The sequence below is a fragment of the Oncorhynchus masou genome, chromosome 21, assembly GCF_036934945.1.
Source record: "Oncorhynchus masou masou isolate Uvic2021 chromosome 21, UVic_Omas_1.1, whole genome shotgun sequence".
Taxonomy (NCBI): Eukaryota; Metazoa; Chordata; class Actinopteri; order Salmoniformes; family Salmonidae; genus Oncorhynchus; species Oncorhynchus masou.
This window is the reverse complement of record NC_088232.1, coordinates 36,756,779-36,776,357: the sequence shown is the minus strand read 5'-3', so window position 1 is coordinate 36,776,357 and position 19,579 is coordinate 36,756,779. Positions and strand designations below refer to the sequence as shown.

At 42.2% G+C, this 19,579-nt stretch overlaps 1 protein-coding gene across 1 annotated transcript in view; it reads left to right on the top strand.

Annotated features, from left to right (window-relative positions):
* LOC135508270 (pleckstrin homology domain-containing family G member 3-like) overlaps positions 1–19,579 on the top strand; it is a 63,695-nt gene that overhangs the window by 19,746 nt on the left and 24,370 nt on the right. Inside the window, 1 exon segment of the mRNA XM_064928344.1 lies at positions 17,035–17,543. Within this exon segment, the coding sequence (XP_064784416.1) occupies positions 17,035–17,543 (509 nt within the window).

Below are 19,579 nucleotides of genomic sequence, written 5' to 3'. Positions count from 1 at the left end.
CTCCAAAATGCATGTGTTTCAGCCTAGCTCAGTGCTTTCTATGGTGGGGCAAGCCAGCAGAAAATACGGAGTGTTGTGCCGTGATTGGCTCAGTGTTCTGTCACTCATGGGGACACTACGTCACCGCCAAGTCTAAGGGTAGAGCTCAAAATCTAGCGTCTTGGGTGCTGCATAGAGTTACATTTAAAAGTGCCCATCCAAGAAGGCTAAAGGTCATTGGCAACAGATAAAATTACTCCAAATCACATTATCTACAGTAGCTTTGATTGGACTGATCATGCCAACATCATACTTTCAATCTTAGCTAGCAAGCTATACAAGCAGCCATCACAAATCACATTGACAATCTACTGGCAAATCCTTTTCAATCATTGTCCTATGAAGAGAAATTATAGATAAAATGTATCTGTGCTCCGACTGGGAAAATATGTTTTGAACGGTTATCCGACTCTGAATTCTAAGTCTGGAACTCGTGCCTCTTTTTTTTTTTTTTTTTGAGTTCTGACCTGAAGATCACTGACATGATTCAACCTTGTTTTTTTCCATAGTTCCCAGTTGTGAGTCACTATAAATCCAGAGAATGCCAGACTGATGACACAGTTTGACACAATTTTCCCACAAGAAGGACTGCTGCCCCACCTTCCTATTCAAGTGAGCACAGCACATAAGTGAATCATACTGCATAAATGTAATATGCCAGGGAGATATTGTTTACTGTAGTTAAAGTAATAGTAAGTGTATGTTGTGTAGTAAGCTGTTAGTAGCCTATGTGCCTCATCCTAATATTTTGGTCCCGTTCCCCCTCATAACTACTGCCTACTGTTCTGACTTGGTAGGGCACAGCCTAGCCTGTTTTAGGGAAATGTTATCATTGACTATTGTAAGAGCTTTCATTGTCTGCTTATATGCCCGCATTATTTATCCTACGGTTCTGACTTGGTGTACAGAGAGAACACTAAGAATGGCCCATGTTCTGAATTCTGTTGCGGTACATTTCAAAAGTGCTTAACATAGACAATATAACTATGTTCATCCTAGGTCGTTCTTAATTTGAAATTACGGATATTTTATCCACTTGTCGTCCCCCTATGCCATAGTTTACCTCTCAATTGTCAGTAGAATCCACATTTTATTTAAGCAAGTCAGTCATATCAGCAATGTATATTTTATTTTTTTAAGCCAGTAAATGAGGCTGAATTAACTGTTTTGCTGCCAGAAAGGCTCTGCTGATAGTCAAGCCTAGCAGTGGTAAGGACTCACTCAATGGTGCTGGAAAGGAAGCTCTGCTGTTGGGACAGCTTTATTTAGGCCCTAACAGTTTGTGGGCACTATTTGTCATTGTTATAGTGCAATTCATGTGTTGTGTAGTGATTTTGCTGGAATGCATCTAAAAAAATCTGAGTTTCTTAAACTGTACTGTGGGTTTGTAGATTGTAGTTGAGAAGGTTTATACGTTAAGTACATCCCAAGGGAAGGATTTCTCAGACCCAAGAGAATATCTGGAATTTCTCACCTTCATCATAGTGAGCACCTAGGTGGCGAAGACCATGTTCATCACTGCACTCTTGTTAAAGGTATGGGTGAGATTTAAGAAAATAAGTTTTCTTATTGGAGTATTCCAAGGTGTAGTTTTCATGTATGGTAGTATAACCAACCTTTCAACACATTTGATTTGTTGCTGGATTTTCATGTTTCAACATCTCTATGGATGGATTTAGATCCTTTGCTGTTATGTATTACTATTATTTTAAACTTGGTTTGGATTCCTTAGCTCATGTAGTCAGTTCCTCCTATTGAAATCAGGATGTGTTGCGTTAGACAGAACCTGTTAAGCACTGAGTCTCTCCATAGCAACTGCTTTGACTGGGCCATAAATATTTCCTAGGACAAAAACAACAACCCTTTTATCCAGTGTCAAATTTACATATGAACATGGAAGCCAGGGCAGGTTGGTTTGCATACCCCCCACCTGAACATGTCAATCTTGCAACATCTCTCAATGCTTTGCAACTGACAAGTTACACAATTCTGTGGCTTGCTTGTCATGTTCTGTCTTATGAAGGAAAGTTGATGTTGGAAAAAGTATATAGCTTCCTGATAAAGAGATGTATCATAGAGAACACGAGACAATGGTGGGGAAATGCGAAAGATTATTTGTCTTTGATTTGCCACTCATTGACCACACAAATGTCATGTTGTCAGGAAAAGGTCCAGTTGGATGTCTACACAATATAGTTTTGATCACATGGACTGGGAAATGTTCCAGGTCGCCTGAGAATAGTATTGACGTATACACTGACTTGGTGACTGGGTTCATCAGGATGTTCCCACTGTTAAGATTTTAGAACTTATCCAAACCAAAAGCGGTCGATAGATGGGAGCTTTTGTGCAAAACAAAGTGGGAACCACCACATTTAACCATGGCAAGGTGACTGGGAACATGGATGTGTACGAACAGACCAGCTACGACCTCTAAGGCAATGGTGGAAAAATTACAGTACAGGGACAAGGATTTGAGAGGTATGTGTCAAGGACTACCAGACAATCACTGATTACTAAGGGAAAGCCAGTCATGTCGTGAACACCCACTCCTCGCTCCCGGACGAGCTAAACACCTTCGACCACTTAGAGGAAAATTACATTGAGCTGCTGACGCTAGCCACCGCCACTCATGAGGACTGTGTGCTCCCTGGTTCTCCGTGGCCAACATGAGTAAGTCATTTAAGAGAGTTAACCCTCGCAAGGCTGCCGGCCCGGACGGCATACAAAGCCGCGTCCTAGGAGCATGTGCAGACCAGCGGGGTGGAGTGTTTACGGATATATTCAATGTCTCCATATGTCTGGCCTCACTTCAAGATGTCCACCATTTGTTCCTGTACCCAAGAAAGTAATTTAGTTCAGTTACCTTGGCTATTTCCCCATAGCACTCACTTCTGTCTTCATGATGTGCTTTGAGAAGATAGTTAAGGACCATATCACCTCTACCTTACCTGACACCATAGACTACTACAATTCACATACTGCCTCAACAGATTCACAGATGACTCAATCGCCATTGCACTGCACACCGCTCTATCCCACCTGGACAAGAGAAATACCTATGTAAGAATGCTGTTCATTGATTACAACTCAGCCTTCAACACCATAGTGCCCTCCGAGCTCACCACTAAGCTCAGGGACCTGGGTCTGAACCCCTCCCTGTGCAACTGGGTCCTGGACTTCATGACGGTCCTACCCCAAGTGGTGAATGTAGGCAGCAATTCCTCCACCATGCTGATCCCCAACATGGTGGCTCCATGGATGAATGCTCAGCCCCCTCATGTACTCCCTGTTCACCCATGAATGTGTGGCCACGCACGTCTCCAACTCAATCATCTACTGGCTGAATATACAAGGGGTAGGCCTGATTACCAACAATGACAAGACGGCCTACAGGGAGGAGGTGAGAGCCCTGGTGGAGTGGTGCCAGAAAAACCTCTCCCTCAACGTCAACAAAACACAGGAGCTGATCGTAGACTACAGCAGAGTGCACACGTCCACATCGTCGGGGCTGCAGTGGGTGTGTCAAAAGCTTCAAGTTCCTCTGCATGCAAATCACTGACTACCTGAAATGGTCCCATCACACAGATTGTGGTGAAGGCTCAAGAGCACCACCTCTTCAACCTCAGGAGGCTGAAAAGGTTTGGCTTGGGCCCTAAGACCCTCACAAACTTCTACAGATGCGTCCAGAGAGCATCCTGTTTGGGCTGTATTACTGCCTGGTACGTCATTTGCGACGTCTGCAACCACAGGGCTCTCGATGGTGGTGCAGTCAGCCTAACGCATCACCGGGAGCACACTGCCTGCCTTCTAAGGACATCTACGGCACCCAGTGTTACAGGAAGGCCAAGATGATCAAGGACCTCAGCCACCCGAGCCATGACCTGTTCATCAAAGCTGGGACCGAGAGTCTAAGAGTCTGATGGCCTGGAGATTGAAGCTATTTAACAGTCACGACTAGCTGGCCTCCGCCCTGTACCCTGCCTGAACATGAATCACTGTTACTAGCCGGTTGCCACCCGGTACTCTACTCTACACCTTAGACTGCTGCCCCATGTACAGAGCCATTGAATACTGGTAATTGTAATGTTTACATACTGTTTTACCCCCTGTGTGTGTGTGTGTGAGTACTGTTTTCTAGTCATGGCTCATCCTATATAACTACTGATGTACATGCCTTTTTTCTTGTCATCTACTATCTATACACATTTGTTTGTGTGTGGGTGGTACCAATCAATTTGGACACCTACTCATTCAAGGGTTTTTCTTTATTTGTACTATTTTCTAACATTTTATAATAATAGTAAAAACATCAACTATGAAATGGAACATATGGAATCATGTAGTAACAAAGAGTTAAACCAATCAAAAATACATTTTATATTTGAGATTCTTAGTAGCCACCCTTAGCCTTGATGACAGCTTTGCACACTCTTGGCATTCTCTCAACCAGCTTCATGAGGTAGTCACCTGGAAAGTGTTTCAGTTTACAGGTGTGCGGAATTTCGATCAGGAATTCCGCACACACTATGCGTTTTGAGCCAATTAGTTGTGTTGTGACAAGGTATGATTGGTATACAGAAGATGTCCCTATTTGTAAAATACCAAATCAATATTATGTTGAGAACAACTCAAATAAGCAAAGAGAAACGACAGTCCTTTACTTTAAGACATGAATGTCAGTCAATCTGGAACATTTCAAGAATTTAAGTTTTCTTGAAGTGCACTTGCAAAAACCATCAAACGCTATGATGAAACTGGCTCTCATGAGGACTGCCACAGGAAAGGAAGACTCAGAGTTACCTCTGCTGCAGAGTATAAGTTCCAGCCTCAGAAATTGCAGCCCAAATAAATGCTTTTGAGTTCTAGTAACAGACACATCTCAACATCAACTGTTCAGAGTAGACCGCATGAATCGGGCCTTCATGGTCGAATTGCTGCAAAGAAACCACTACTAAAGGCCACCAATAATAAGAAGTGACTTGCTTGGGCCAAGAAACACTAACAATGGACATTAGACTGGTGGAAATCTGTCCTTTTGGTCTGAGGAGTCCAAATTTGTCTTTGTGACGCAGAGTCGGTGAAGCATTCCAGGTGACGCTGGTTGAGAGAATGCCAACGGTGTGCAAAGCTTTCATCAAGACAAAAGGTGGCTACTTTGAATTGTCTTAAAGACATACAAATATATTTTAAGACTTATTTTTTGGTTACTACATGATTCCATATTGGTTATTTCATAGTTTTGATGTCTTCACTATTGTGTATATTTTTTTGGGTGCGGGGCTTTCCTGTTTTTGCATGTTATTTTTGCAATAATACGTGTCGCATCAGTTTGCAAACAATGTTTAATAAAATATATATCATTGAGTTAAAGCCGCATACAAACCACAGTGTCTTTTTGTTTTCTTAAGGCAGCTCCAAAATGCAGGTGTTTCAGCCTAGCTCAGTGCTTTCAATGGTGGTGGGGCAAGCCAGCAGAAAATACAGAGCGTTGCGCTGTGATTGGCTCAGTGTTCTCACTCATGGAGACACTACTTCACCGCCAAGTCTAAAGGTAGAGCTCAAATTCGAGCCTCTTGGGTGCTCCATATTACATTTAGAAGTGCCCATCCAAGAAGGCTCAAGGTCATTGGCTACAGATGAAATTACGCTAAATCACATTTGTAAAGTAGCTTTTATGGAACGGATCATGTCAACATCATACTTTGAAAAGCTTAGCTAGCAATCATCATGAATCATGTCGTCAATCTACTGGCAAATAATTTTTAATCCTTGTCATATGAAGATAAATTGTAGATCAAACGTATCGGTGCTCATCGGCCATTGGACATAAATCGCAAATTCAACAATAAGTTGTTATTGCAAACAATCATTAGCCTGCTATTCAGTAGAGTGGCTGTGTGGTCCCAAGTCTAAGATTAAGGCTCATTCGCCATGCTGTCAATGAAGCATGATTTGTGCCGCACTCAAAACAACTGGTAACGCGGAACTGCAAAATCTGACTTTAGTGAGTTCAAGACAACTGGGAACTCAAAAAAAAGCTACAACTGGGGAAAATACATTTTGAACTTTCTTCCAACTTGGAATTGTACATTCAGAACTCGGCCTCTTTCTAGAGCCCCGACCTGAAGATCACTGGCATGATTCAACCTGTTTTTTTTCCATAGTTCCCAGTTGTCTTGAAAGCACCATAAATCCAGAGAATGCCAGACTGATGAAAGTTTGACAATTTGCCCACAAGGACCTCCGCGCCACCTTCCTATTCAAGTGAGCACAGCACAAGGCGAGTCCAAAAATGTTTTGTATGCTGCTGCATAAATTATGTAATATGCTAGGGAGATATGTGTACTGTATCTAAGAAAGTAATACTAAGTTTATGTTGTGTAGTAAGCTGTTAGTAGTCCATGTGCCTCACCCAAATAATTTGGTATTTTTTTTCACCTCTTAATTTCACCTAATGTTCAGACTTGGTGGTTCACATGTAGCCAATAACCTGTTTTATGGGAAATGTAATCATCAAATATTGTATGAGCTTTCATTGTCTGCTTATATGCCCCCTTTATTTATCTTACGGTTCTGACTTGGTGTATAGAGAGAACACTAAGAACGGCCCATGTTCTGAATTCTGTTGCTGTACATTTCAAAAGCGGTGAACAAATAGTCAATATAGCTATGTCCGTCCTAGCTCGCTCATGAATGTCTTATTTGAAATTATGGATTGCCTCTTATCTGCTTGTCGTCCCCATATTCCATAGTCAGTACATCTCAATTGTCAGTAGGAACCACATTTGTTTAAGCAAGTCAGCAATTTCTTTTTTTTTGTCAATTAGGTTGAATTAACTGTTTTGTTGCCAGCCACATTTTATTTTTTGCCCCACCAAGATTTACACGCTAAAATCGCCACTGGGTGCACCCATCTAGTACCGGGTCAGACACCTTTGCTTACAGAGTGAATTCTTAGGGTCAGGAAACGTTGCTCAATTTATCAACGGACCTAACGTGTGCCAGGAAAACATTCCCCACACCATTACATCACCACCTGTACCGTTGACACCAGGTAGGATGTGGCCATGGACTCATGCTGCTTACGCCAATTCCCACGTCCGCATGACTCAACACCAACTGCGATTCATTGGACCAGGCTACGTTTTTCCACTCAACTGTCCAATGGTGATCGCGTGCCCATTGGAGCCACTTCTTGTTTTTAGCTGTTCGGAGTGGAACCCGGTGTGGTCGTCTGCTGCAATAGCCCATTTGTGACAAGGATCAACAAGTTGTGTTTTCCAAGCAATACTTTTACTCAAGTATTTTACTTGAGTAAAGGTAATGATGCCTTAATAGGAAATTACTCAAGTGAAAGTCACCCAGTAAAATTCTACTTGAGTAAAAGTATTTGGTTTAAAATATACTTAAGTATAAGCCATTTCAAATTCCTTATATTAAGAACCAGACGGCACAATTTTCTTTTTATTGAGCGATAGCCAGGGGCACACTCCAACACTCAGACATAATTTACAAACAAAGCATTTGTGTTTAGGGAGTCCTCCAGATCAGAGACAATAGGGATGACCAGGGATGTTCTCTTGATAAGTGTGTGAATTGGACCATTTTCCTGTCAAAATGTAACAAGTACTTTTGGGTGTCAGGGAAAATGTATGGAGTAAAAAGTACATTTATTTTCTTTCAAAAATGTAAATTGTTAAGTACAGATACTACGATACCGGTCTGCCTGCTTCTTTATATAGTAAGCCACGGCCACTTGACTCACTGTCTGTAGGAGCTAACCATTTCAATGAATGTGGTGGTGTACCTAATAGACTGTTCACTTGGTGTGTATGGAAAGCCTTTCTAATATTGTTGCCCTCAACAGTCTTAATTCGTCAGGGCATGGACTTTACAAGGTGTCTAAAGCGTTCCACAGGGATACTGGCCCATGTTTTTATGCCAATGCTTTCAACAGTTGTCAAGTTGGCTGGATGTCCTTTGGGTGGTGGACGATTATTGCGCCTGGCACCTACTACTATGGCTGTTACGGTGACAGTATTAACGCCCCCCCCGGAGGACACAAGTCCTGATTGCAGTCAAATTTCACATGACTGTTTAGTCACGGTAATTTGGCTTATCCAAGCTCTGATGCTGCTGATGGTCAATAGTAGCCTACCAAACTTGCACATTAATTTGCTTTACAGCGGATGTAGAGTCTAACTGGCATGCATACATACATACATACCCAGCGCTTGAGTTTTCAAGTTTGGGGAAGCTCATTTTCACCATAAAAATTCACCTTTATAATAAAAGCATTACATACATAATCACGTTTGTGGTCACTTTTGACAATGTTGTTTTCCTGCTAATGGACATTCTGGCTTATAGCCTACTGCAATGTGAAGAAATTAACATTTTTTTAGCTTGAGAAAGTTTATCAACATTTTATCTGTTGCGTCAGGCTCATTGCTTAAAACAATTTATTTTTTTTGATGCTCGTGGTTGTATTAATTTGGGATCTATTGCATCCCACAACTGAATGTTTATTTCTCTGACAGAATCGAATAGGTCAATTTTTGTACTATGGGGGATAGTAGATTGACATAGGTTAGTGCTTTTGCTGTTCGTTAGGCAGTTGTGTCTCCGTTGTCTGTCTTCACTTGTAGCCTGTGAGAAAAGACCCGATCACTTGACAGAGCAGTGCGACTGAGCCATTTGGGTGAGTGGTGCTTTGGCACTCAGCCAGGAGAATGGGATTATAATGATTCTTTTCAGGCCAAGGGCACATAGACCACTGGACGCAGAAGGCATGGCTTGTTTTAGGGGCATTACGGCCACACGGGATACAGCCGGGAAATTTAAGGCATTATCAAGTGCTTGTCAAATTATGAATGAGGGATTTCTGAAAAAAAACTATGCAGAGCTTGTGCGTTTCATTGAACTTTTTTCAAATCATTTGTCGCATCATGCGGCCTTAGAATGTATTACAAATGTTGTGCTATATGTTTAGATTTGTATCACAACTAAAGTCACACAAATAATACTAAATTAAGCGCATGGTAGTACCTGTTTTTTTTGTTAACCGCTCAACACAGAATACCCGCATTTGCGCACTCCCTCATTGTTTGGAGAAAATGTCCTTTCCATTTCATTCAGCTACAGTCGGAACTTTACATACACTTAGGTTGGAGTCATTAAAACTTGTTTTTCAAAAACTCCACAAATGTCTTATATACATTGGGGCAAGAAAGTATTTAGTCAGCCACCAATTGTGCAAGTTCTCCCACTTAGAAAGATGAGAGGCCTGTAATTTTCATCATAGGTACACTTGAACTATGACAGACAAAATAAGAAGAAAAAAATCCAGAAAATCACATTGCGGGATTTTTAATGAATTTATTTGCAAATTATGGTGGAAAATAAGTATTTGGTCAATAACAAAAGTTTATCTCAATGCTTTGTTGGCAATGACAGAGGTCAAATGTTTTCTGTAAGTCTTCACAAGGTTTTCACACAGTGTTGCTGGTATTTTGGCCCATTCCTCCATGTCGATCTCCTCTAGAGCAGTGATGTTTTGGGGCTGTTGCTGGGCAAAATGGACTTTCAACTCCCTCCAAATATTTTCTATGGGGTTGAGATCTGGAGACTGGCTAGGCCACTCCAGGACCTTGAAATGCTCCTTACGAAGCCACTCCTTCGTTGCCCGGGCGGTGTGTTTGGGATCATTGTCATGCTGGAAGACCCAGCCACGTTTCATCTTCAATGCCCTTGCTGATGGAAGGAGATTTTCACTCAAAATCTCACGATACATGGCCCCATTCATTCTTTCCTTTACACGGATCAGTCATCCTGGTCCCTTTGCAGAAAAACAGCCCCAAAGCATGATGTTTCCACCCCCATGCTTCACAGTAGGTATGGTGTTCTTTGGATGCAACTCAGCATTCTTTGTCCTCCAAACACGACGAGTTCAGTTTTTACCAAAAAGTTCTATTTTGGTTTCATCTGACCATATGACATTCTCCCAATCTTCTTCGGGATCATCCAAATGCTCTCTAGCAAACTTCAGATGGGCCTGGACATGTACTGGCTTAAGCAGGGGGACACGTCTGGCACTGCAGGATTTGAGTCCCTGGCGGCATAGTGTGTTACTGATGGTAGGCTTTGTTACTTTGGTCCCAGCTCTCTGCAGGTAATTCATTCGGTCCCCCCGTGTGGTTCTGGGATTTTTGCTCACCATTCTTGTGATCATTTTGACCCCACGGGGTGAGATCTTGCCCCAGATCGAGGGAGATTATCAGTGGTCTTGTATGTCTTCCATTTCCTAATAATTGCTCCCACAGTTGATTTCTTCAAACCAAGCTGCTTACCTATTGCATATTCAGTTTTCCCAGCCTGGTGCAGGTCTACAATTTTGTTTCTGGTGTCCTTTGACAGCTCTTTGGTCTTGGCCATAGTGGAGTTTGGAGTGTGACTGTTTGAGGTTGTGGACAGGTGTCTTTTATACTGATAACAAGTTCAAACAGGGGCCATTAATACATGTAACGAGTGGAGAACAGAGGAGCCTCTTAAAGAAGAAGTTACAGGTCTGTGAGAGCCAGAAATCTTGCTTGTTTGTAGGTGACCAAATACTTATTTTCCACCATAATTTGCAAATAAATTCATTAAAAATCCTACAATGTGATTTCTGGAGTTTCTTTTTCTCATTTTGTCAGTCATAGTTGATGTGTACCTATGATGAAAATTACGGGCCTCATCTTTTTAATTTAATTTTTTATTTTTTTATTTTACCTTTATTTAACCAGGCAAGTCAGTTAAGAACAAATTCTTATTTTCAATGACGGCCTGGGAACAGTGGGTTAACTGCCTGTTCAGGGGCAGAACGACAGATTTGTACCTTGTCAGCTCGGGGGTTTGAACTTGCAACCTTCCAGTTACTAGCCCAACGCTCTAGCCACTAGGCTACCTTGCCGCGAACTTGCACAATTGGTGGCTGACTAAATACTTTTTTGCCCCACTGTAGTTTTGTCAAGTCGGTTAGGACATCTACTTTGTGATTGACATGTAATTTTTCCAACCATTATTTACAGACCAGATTATTTCACTTTTTATTCACTGTATCACAATTCCAGTGGGTTGGAAGTTTACAAACACAAAGATTGTACTTTTTGGAGAAATGTCCTCGGGTCTGATGACACAAAAATAGAACCATAATGACCAACATTATGTTTGGAGGAAAAAAGGTGAGGCTTGCAAGCCAAAGAACGCCATCCCAACCATGAAGCACGGGTGTGGCAGCATCATGTTGTGCAGGACTGGTGCACTTCACAAAATAGATGGCATCATGAGGGAGAAATGTGTGTGTGTGTGTGTGTGTGTGTGTGTGTGTGTGTATATAAATATATATAATATAATAATAATATATCCCATTTAGCAGACGCTTTTGTCCAAAGCGACTTACAAGTCGGCTGGGGCCACTACTTTTACATATGGGTGGCCCTAGCGGGAATTGAACCCACGACGCTTGGCGTTGCAAGTGCCATGCTCTACCGACTGAGCCACACAGGACCCCAGTATATATATATATAATATTTATTATTATATATATATATAATATTTATTATTATATTTATTATTATTGAAGCAACATCTCAAGACATCAGTCAGGAAGTTAAAGCTTGGTCGCAAATGGGTCTTCCAAATGGACATTGACCCCAAGCATACTTCCAAAGTTGTGGAAAAATGGCTTAAGGACTACAAAATCAAGGTATTGGAGTGGCCATCACAAAGCCCTGACCTCAATCCTATAGACAATGTGTGGGCAGAACTGAAAATGTGCGCGTGAGCAAGGAGGCCTACAAACCTGACTCGGTTACACCAGCTCTGTCAGGAGGAATGGGCCAAAATTCACCAAACTCATTGTGGGAAGTTTGTGGAAACCTACCCAAAATGTTTGACCCAAGTTAAACAATTTAAAGGCAATACTACCAAATACTAATTGAGAGTATGTTAACTTCTGATCCACTGGGAATGTGATGGCTGAAATAAATCATTCTCTCTACTCTTATTGACATTTCACATTCTTAAATAAAGTGGTGATCCTAACTGACCGAAGACAGGGAATTTTTACTAGTATTAAAATGTCAGTAATTGTGAAACTGAGTTTAAATACATTTGGCTAACGTGTATGTAAACTTCTGACTTCAACTGTATGTTCAATTGTATTCTTCATACTACAAAATATTGCCATGGAATTCTAAGCAAATCTTGTCTGCTAAATTAATTAGTGTAGGACAGATCAGGGCCTAACATAAGGACAAAGAGTATGCTATTCTGTTCTTCTGAAATGGACTACATTTTCTAATAGTAAATTACTGTGAGACTGGCAGTTATTTGCTTGACAATCACTGGCGGACACAATTTTGACTGTCGCAGTCCATATCTACTACCATGTCCCATTCAAAGAAGCTTAAATCTTTTGTCTTGCCCATTCACCTTCTGAATGGCACGCATACACAATCCATGTCTCCAAGGCTTAAAAATCATTTTTAACCGGTCTCCATCTACACTGATTTTAAGTGGATTTAACAAGTGACCTCAATAAGGGATCATAGCTTTCACCTGGTCCCGTGTCACTCAGTTGGTAGAGCATGTCACTTGCAATGCCAGGGTTGTGGGTTCAATTCCCATGGGGGACCAGTACAAAAACTCACTCATGTAAGTTGCTCTGGATAAGTGTGTGTGCCGGACTCTGACATTGCTCGTTCTGATAGTTTGGGATTTTGTGTATTGCTAGGTATTACTGCTCTGTTGGAGCTAAAAGCAAGCATTTTGCTGCACTTGCGATAACATCTGTGTACGCGACCAATAAACTTTGATTTGACATGTCACTTATTCCACTAGGCTGTCTGAGATAGACATGATGGTCGTTGTGGAGAAGACGAGGTGTTTTCTGATCATGAAACATCCTTTACATCAACAGTACCTTATTTGGTTCTGTACCGTATGTAGTTCACATCAATCATGTCATCATAGGCAGACAGGGTAATATCAGTTTTATGTTGTCAACTTCAAAAGAATTATGGCTGAATTGTAAACGTCTGTAGATGACATCTGTTCTAACCTGTCTGATTACTCAGCGACCCTTTAGAATGTCTTGGCTTCCTTTATCTCAGGCTGTGGAAATACTATAGTATTGCTCAAAGCCAGGGGATGATGTACTCTGTTAATTACCTGAGCGGTTCTTCCAACTAGACCTGGCTTGGCTCAAGGGAAGTCCCATGGACCTGGAGTTCTCATTCGTTTAATTTTCTGACACTGTCTGTTCAAAGTGGCCCAAAACATGCAGATCCCAATCACATTGAAGAACATTGTTCAACAGTATAATCTAAGATGATCTATAGCTACCCAGGGGGCCGGAGGGCTGTGAACTAACAGAAGTTGTCAGGCTTGTGGAATTTACATTGTCTGTGAAGTTTAACAGGCAGCAGCGACCAGGAATTCAAAGAATTACAATTAAGGGTTCAGAATGAATACAGCAGGAATCCCAGCTATTCTTCCTAAACAACGTGATTAATGAAACAGCCCATAGTACTGTGTTCAGACATTAGCAGTTGATCTGATGTAAAGTAAGGTACATGCTCAGGGATTACAATGTGACTTTATTTTGAACCTATTCCATTGTCATACTGTAACTATTTGAAACAGAAAACATAATTTGTAACACTAAGTTATTGAAGTTGCAGTGTAGGCTAAAATGTACTCCAAATACTATGGTCTTTGTAACCTTGACTTGGATAATAGTTCTGTTTGGCTGGGTTAATGATTGTATTGACATGGCAGCCGCAAAAAGAGCTTGACATAGGACTAAAACAATTTTACCAAACCTTTTAGTATGTGACTTAGATAAAACTGGAGGGTTTGCGTTTTGATTGTGTTGCTGTCACTCGGATTGAATAATATTGTGGATATAAAGTAGGTCTAGATCTTTTCTGTTTTGTTATTTTGTCCGTCATGGTAAATGACTGACGTACCGTACTTTCCTCTCTGCTTATCCTGCGTCTGACTTCCTTGTCCACAGAGGCCCAATGGAAACTCTGCCCTGCAACACAGTAGGCTACCTAACTTAGTGCTAACCTTATTGCCAGTGCCACATGTTTACCTAGGCCTACAGTAGTTTCCCGATAGTGATGGAATTTAGGCTTACCGGTGTTTTAACGATGCATCTTTCCTGCACCGGCGAAGATGTAACATGCATTTCCCAAAACACCACGAAAAGCGAATTGTCGCTAAGTGCCTTGTTGGAGGATGTTGATACTAAAAGGATCAAAAACGGGAGCGCTGCTCTCGGATCAGCTTTCTCCATTCAAATCTTTCCTTAACAGTTAATTATTTCACAATACTGACAACAGATCAGCTCCTATAGAAATATTACCACCTACGGCTGCTTAAACCAATAAAAATTCACAAAATCACCAATTTGGCACGTTAGGCTACACACATGTTGAGACAAATTAGACAATAGCCTACAAATAGCCAAATAGAACTCAATTGATTGAACAAGAAATTGATTTTACGGCTTGAAATAGGCCTATAGCGTACCGTTTATTTTAATGGAATCATCTCAGTTTTCATTTTAAGCATATTTTTTATATGTTGCTTGTTTTGTTTCAATTGCTAAGACATTGACGACTTTGTAGTCCGCTTTGTTCTGACGTTATCGGTGGTCGCAGAGACAGAATTACATGGTTTATCAATGTTTAGCTGGAAGCTTGTGTATAAAGTGACACGGGAGGGCAGAGAAGCATCTAACGATGCACTTGGTCTGAGGCAGGTGTTAGATTATGACCATTTTCAAGTGCAACGTTAATAAGGATGGTTTTCCCCAAAGAAACACTCCCACGAAGGTTCTAACAATGAACTTAGCCTTAAGAAGCTTTTGGTAAACCTGGCCCAGGGCATTTAATTTGCATTCGTTAGCATTGCCTGCTACATCAAATCAAATTTTACTGGTCACATACACATGGTTAGCAGTTGTTAATGCGAGTGTAGCAAAATCCTTGTGCTTCTAGTTCCGACCATGCAGTAATATCTAACAAGTAACCTAACAATTTGCAAGTAATCTAGCAAAGCCACTCCATGTGTGTGGACAAAATCGTACAGAGGATCTCAAACCAATGGAGTGAGGTATCAGGCAAAGAGTACTTTCTCTTCAGTGGGTAATCGGAGTAAGGCAAGGGGGTGGGGAAGTTGCAGTAGAGTTGGTTTACGATTGCTGTTTTCTCATATCATGTCTGGTCTGGGTGCTAGTGCCTTAGGCCTTCATGAGTTATGTTTCCTGCCTTACCCATCCAGTACAGCATTTGGATTAGGACCAATCTCACTGCCATGACTTGTCCTGATGGTGGTGATCCTAATGTTGAGTGAGTCACACAATTTATTTCAGATTTCTGTAAAAATCATATTACAATTTTATTATCCTAGATCAGGTTATATCATTTGCTCTCCACTTGTAGAACTGAGCGCCTTTGAGACTTCATTAGGGTTTGTTAGGAGACCGGAAGATTAGGGTGTATGTTTGGACTGTCCTTACTCCCCCAGTATCACCTCCCAATGGCTGGGCATTGACGTCAGCACAGCGGTTCTAGGAAGGGAGGGGGAGGCCTTGGCAGTTGGCGCTCAGAACAGGCGAGGTAGTAATTTTCACAGCCAAAAGTAAATGGGGAAAGGAGGAGCTTCTGTCTAAGCAGATACTACAGCAGAGACCAACGGCCTACTGTGCTATTACTCCCTGTAAGTAGTACTATTACATGGTTTTGGAACTACTTTAAACAGCTTTTAAGAAGTGGTCAAGGTCAACCTTTGCTTGCAGGCTCATCCCTTGCTTCCTCTGACTTGACATGCGTGAGTCTGGTGTTGTTGCAGACGAGCTCTACAGTGGATTGTAGAGGCTGGATTGTAGCCCAGACTGAGATCACTGACATCATCCTGTCTATAAGTCTGTAGAGGGAGAGACACTTGTTTTGTTTCCTGTATCTGTTGACTCTACAAATTACTGACCAGTGACCTCAAATCTTTCATCTACAATTTCTAATCATTTTTGTTTTACATTCATTATACCTAATCACTAGTGTGATTCTTTACTATATAGAAAGGGCCTCAGTTCTTCTGAAGTCATTGCTGACAGATCACATTTCTGTCCCGCTTTCCAAGTCCAGTCAAATGGCCAACTGGCCAAGCTGCCTAGTGACAGGTCCATGTTATTAGTTGTGGGATGTCTGCTAACGACGCACATTTTATGACTGCGTTATTGATTTCATTAAGAATGTGTCAACACTGCTGTAGTTGGAAACAATTTCAGAGTGCTCCATGAAATGTCTACCATCTCTCAAACTCTCTGTTCTCACTTGGCAATATCCCTGACCTGGCTTAGTCACTGCTGTGGCCAATTAAGGGATTTGTTCTTGAAGGTGCAGTTTATTGGCAAGAATGTGCATTTTTAATAATGCAAAATGGGTTTGACCTTTGACCTTCAGAATACTTTCTGTGACTTCATATATTTGGAACATTCCCCGTCTGGGCAGGAAGGATGTGAAACTGAATATGTAATCAATTTCTCTTGATTTGAAAAGTAGCTCAATAAATTAGATGTATAAACAGGACTCTGGTTCCGACTCCCCTCTCTTCTCCCAACCTGTCTCCCCCTCAGTTTTCCTTCTGTTTTTCCAAGACTTCACCAGTACCAGTAAGGGAGGTTGGAGGAAATGGCTGGGTTTTCCAGAGAATGTGGAACGCTGTAATTGGGGCATGTCTGTAGGATTTGAGAAAGCCCTTTTTGCAGTAGAGCACTCTATCTCAGGCTGGGACGCTGAATACTGGGTTCATACTGTCATATCATCTGACTACAGTATTTGATAAATGGATCTAAAATGTAGTGGAATGTGCCAATTTTAACAATCTGTTTCTGCCCATGTGCCCTGAGACTCTATTCTCATTCTCATCTCTCTCTATCAGAATCTCCTCGGTTGTACTCTGCCCTCTCCATCAGTGGTGGCCATGAGCGACAAGACGGCTACAGCCAGCTCTGTGCTGACCCCTCAGCGGGAGGGGCTGAGCGTCCAGTGAGCCTGGTGTCCACTCTGTCCTCAGTCTCCTCCCAGGACAGCCACAGCCTCTACGGCAGTACCTCAGCCCTCCCCTCCACACCACCTCCCCCCAGTGGAGCGGACATTGACCTGGAGCTCAGCCCTGCAGAGGGAGCCAGGGAGCAGCCACAGATCAAGACGCAGGGCCTCAGCCAGGGGGGGACCAGAGACCAGTGGCTGAACCACAGTCAGACCAGGTCCCAGTGCAACAACAACGCCACCACCAACAGGAGGACTAATGCACCTCAGACCCATACCTCGCCCTTTGCCACTGAAGCCATGGCGCCCAACCCTAAGCTCAGCTACGTGGACCATGTAGTCATGGAGATAATTGAGACTGAGCGCATGTATGTCAGGGACCTTCGCAGCATCGTGGAGGTGAGTTGCCTTGAGGGTTACATCCAATCAGTTCTGGTTATTAGGACGTCATCTTAATCAATGCAATCTTTTCACTATAGGCCATATGATTAGTGTAATTTAATAGGTCATTTCAGTGTTTCTTTTGGAATGGTATGTAGTTATGACTTAATATCTGTACCTCCTTATATAGAGGTGATTTATTGGAGTTGGCCAGTAATGAGACAAAGGAATGGGCTTCATGGGTTTAGGTTCTCAATTTTCCAAGTGACTGCTGGCCTTTGAAGCCACGTGTCTCTGGTACCTATAAAATATTCTAGGGTTGATTGTTTTACCAGGATCTAGTTTGATTTCCTGGTTGTTTTTTTTAAAGATGTGGTTCAGACAAATGTTCCCTGTGTATTTCGTAACTCACAATAGCAGTTGCATTTCTTCTCCAAATGGCATTCTCATATCAGATGGAAAATTCCATAGTATGTAACCATTATAGCCTGTAAAACCAGCGGATTAGAATTATAGAGTAGCTGTTGTGTGGTTAAGCTTCTGTATGTACGTTAATGCTTTCTGTATGTTTACATTACTGTGAAAGCATACAGAGCTGAGACTGGGATCTTTTCACGTATTTAGTTCTAAAGCAGAATCAGGGCCAGGACACAGCATCTCAAGGCAGAAACTTCTCCCCTGATGATCTTGGTCAGAGATTTGAACAGCTGCTACTGATTTCATCTTCTGGTTGTGGCAAATGGGACAGAGTTGATTCATCCACTCTGCAATCAAGTCAACTGGTCTCTTATGGCTGCTGCCTTTGTAGTCAAACAACTACCAACTGTGCAGATTGATCAGCCTCCCCTATTGCAGCCTTCAGGTTGGAATAATTATCCTCTTTGGATGAGTACTGCCAGGAGTATGGTGGCGTACGTCCTGTTAAGTGCAGGTTATAATGTCTTTAACACATGATGCAGACAGGTCAGAGGTAGTGTGTTACGGGCACTCCTCACTGAGTCTCTGTGTCTGACTGGGCTGCTGGCGCCTTCCCTAGGTGTTGAAGAGAGATCTGCCCTTACCGAGCCCTCGCTACAGCATCCGCCAGAGTAATGACAGTCCTGCTCCCCAGACACTCTCACACTTCCACTGGACTTCCATCTTTTCCGTGAGCACTGCCTAGCTGCCTGCTGCACTGCGACCCAAACTAGGATACGGAGCCCTCCGGGCCCTAGCAGGCAATGGCCAACAAAAACACAGCCATCACAATGCCAACTGAAGAAACATAGCAGAGTAGCAACTGTTTTTTTTTTCCCACAAGCTGTTGAGGTGGGAAAAAGCTGGCCCATTTTTCAATAACAAAATCTACAATTCTCTCAACCCCCAAAAAGTTCAACCTCTCCAATCTAAATGCAGCATTTCAATGACTTGCTCTGCAGTAGCATCTTATTGTGCAAAGTTACAGTAGCAGGGATGTTAAACTTGTCATTTCAGTGATGTATTTGATGATTCATCTGTTTGGTTTTGTCCTGCTACTGTTAGTGTCTGCTCTACACATAAACTATCCAGGAACATGCTCCTCCACACCATATCATAAAGCATGAGCCTCTTAATCTCAGCTCTAAGACAGGTGGACTCACACCTCCAATTCCGCCTTGACAGATGTCCTGAAATTCTGAGGGTCAATATCTGTTTACTGGGTTCCATAGCCTTCTTCCCAACCATTTCTCACTAGGCCATCTCTGTCACTTGACTGCCCAGAAGTATTGCAACCCTTTAAATGCCTCTTCCCCTCCCATCCCCTAGAGGGCATTACCCTTTATGGGTTACCCATCCATAACCACAAGCCTAGACCTAACCTTGAGCTGACAGTCTAATAGTAGGCTGTACATACAGCTAACTGCCCAAATAAAGGAAATGCCAACATAGTGTCATAATAGGGCGTTGTGCCACCAGAACAGCCTCAATGCACCTTGGCATAGATTCTACAAGTCTCTGGAACTCTATAGAGGAATGCAAGACTTTCTTGTGTGTGAGGACTCTACTTTGCACTGACTGGATGTGTGCATGTGTTT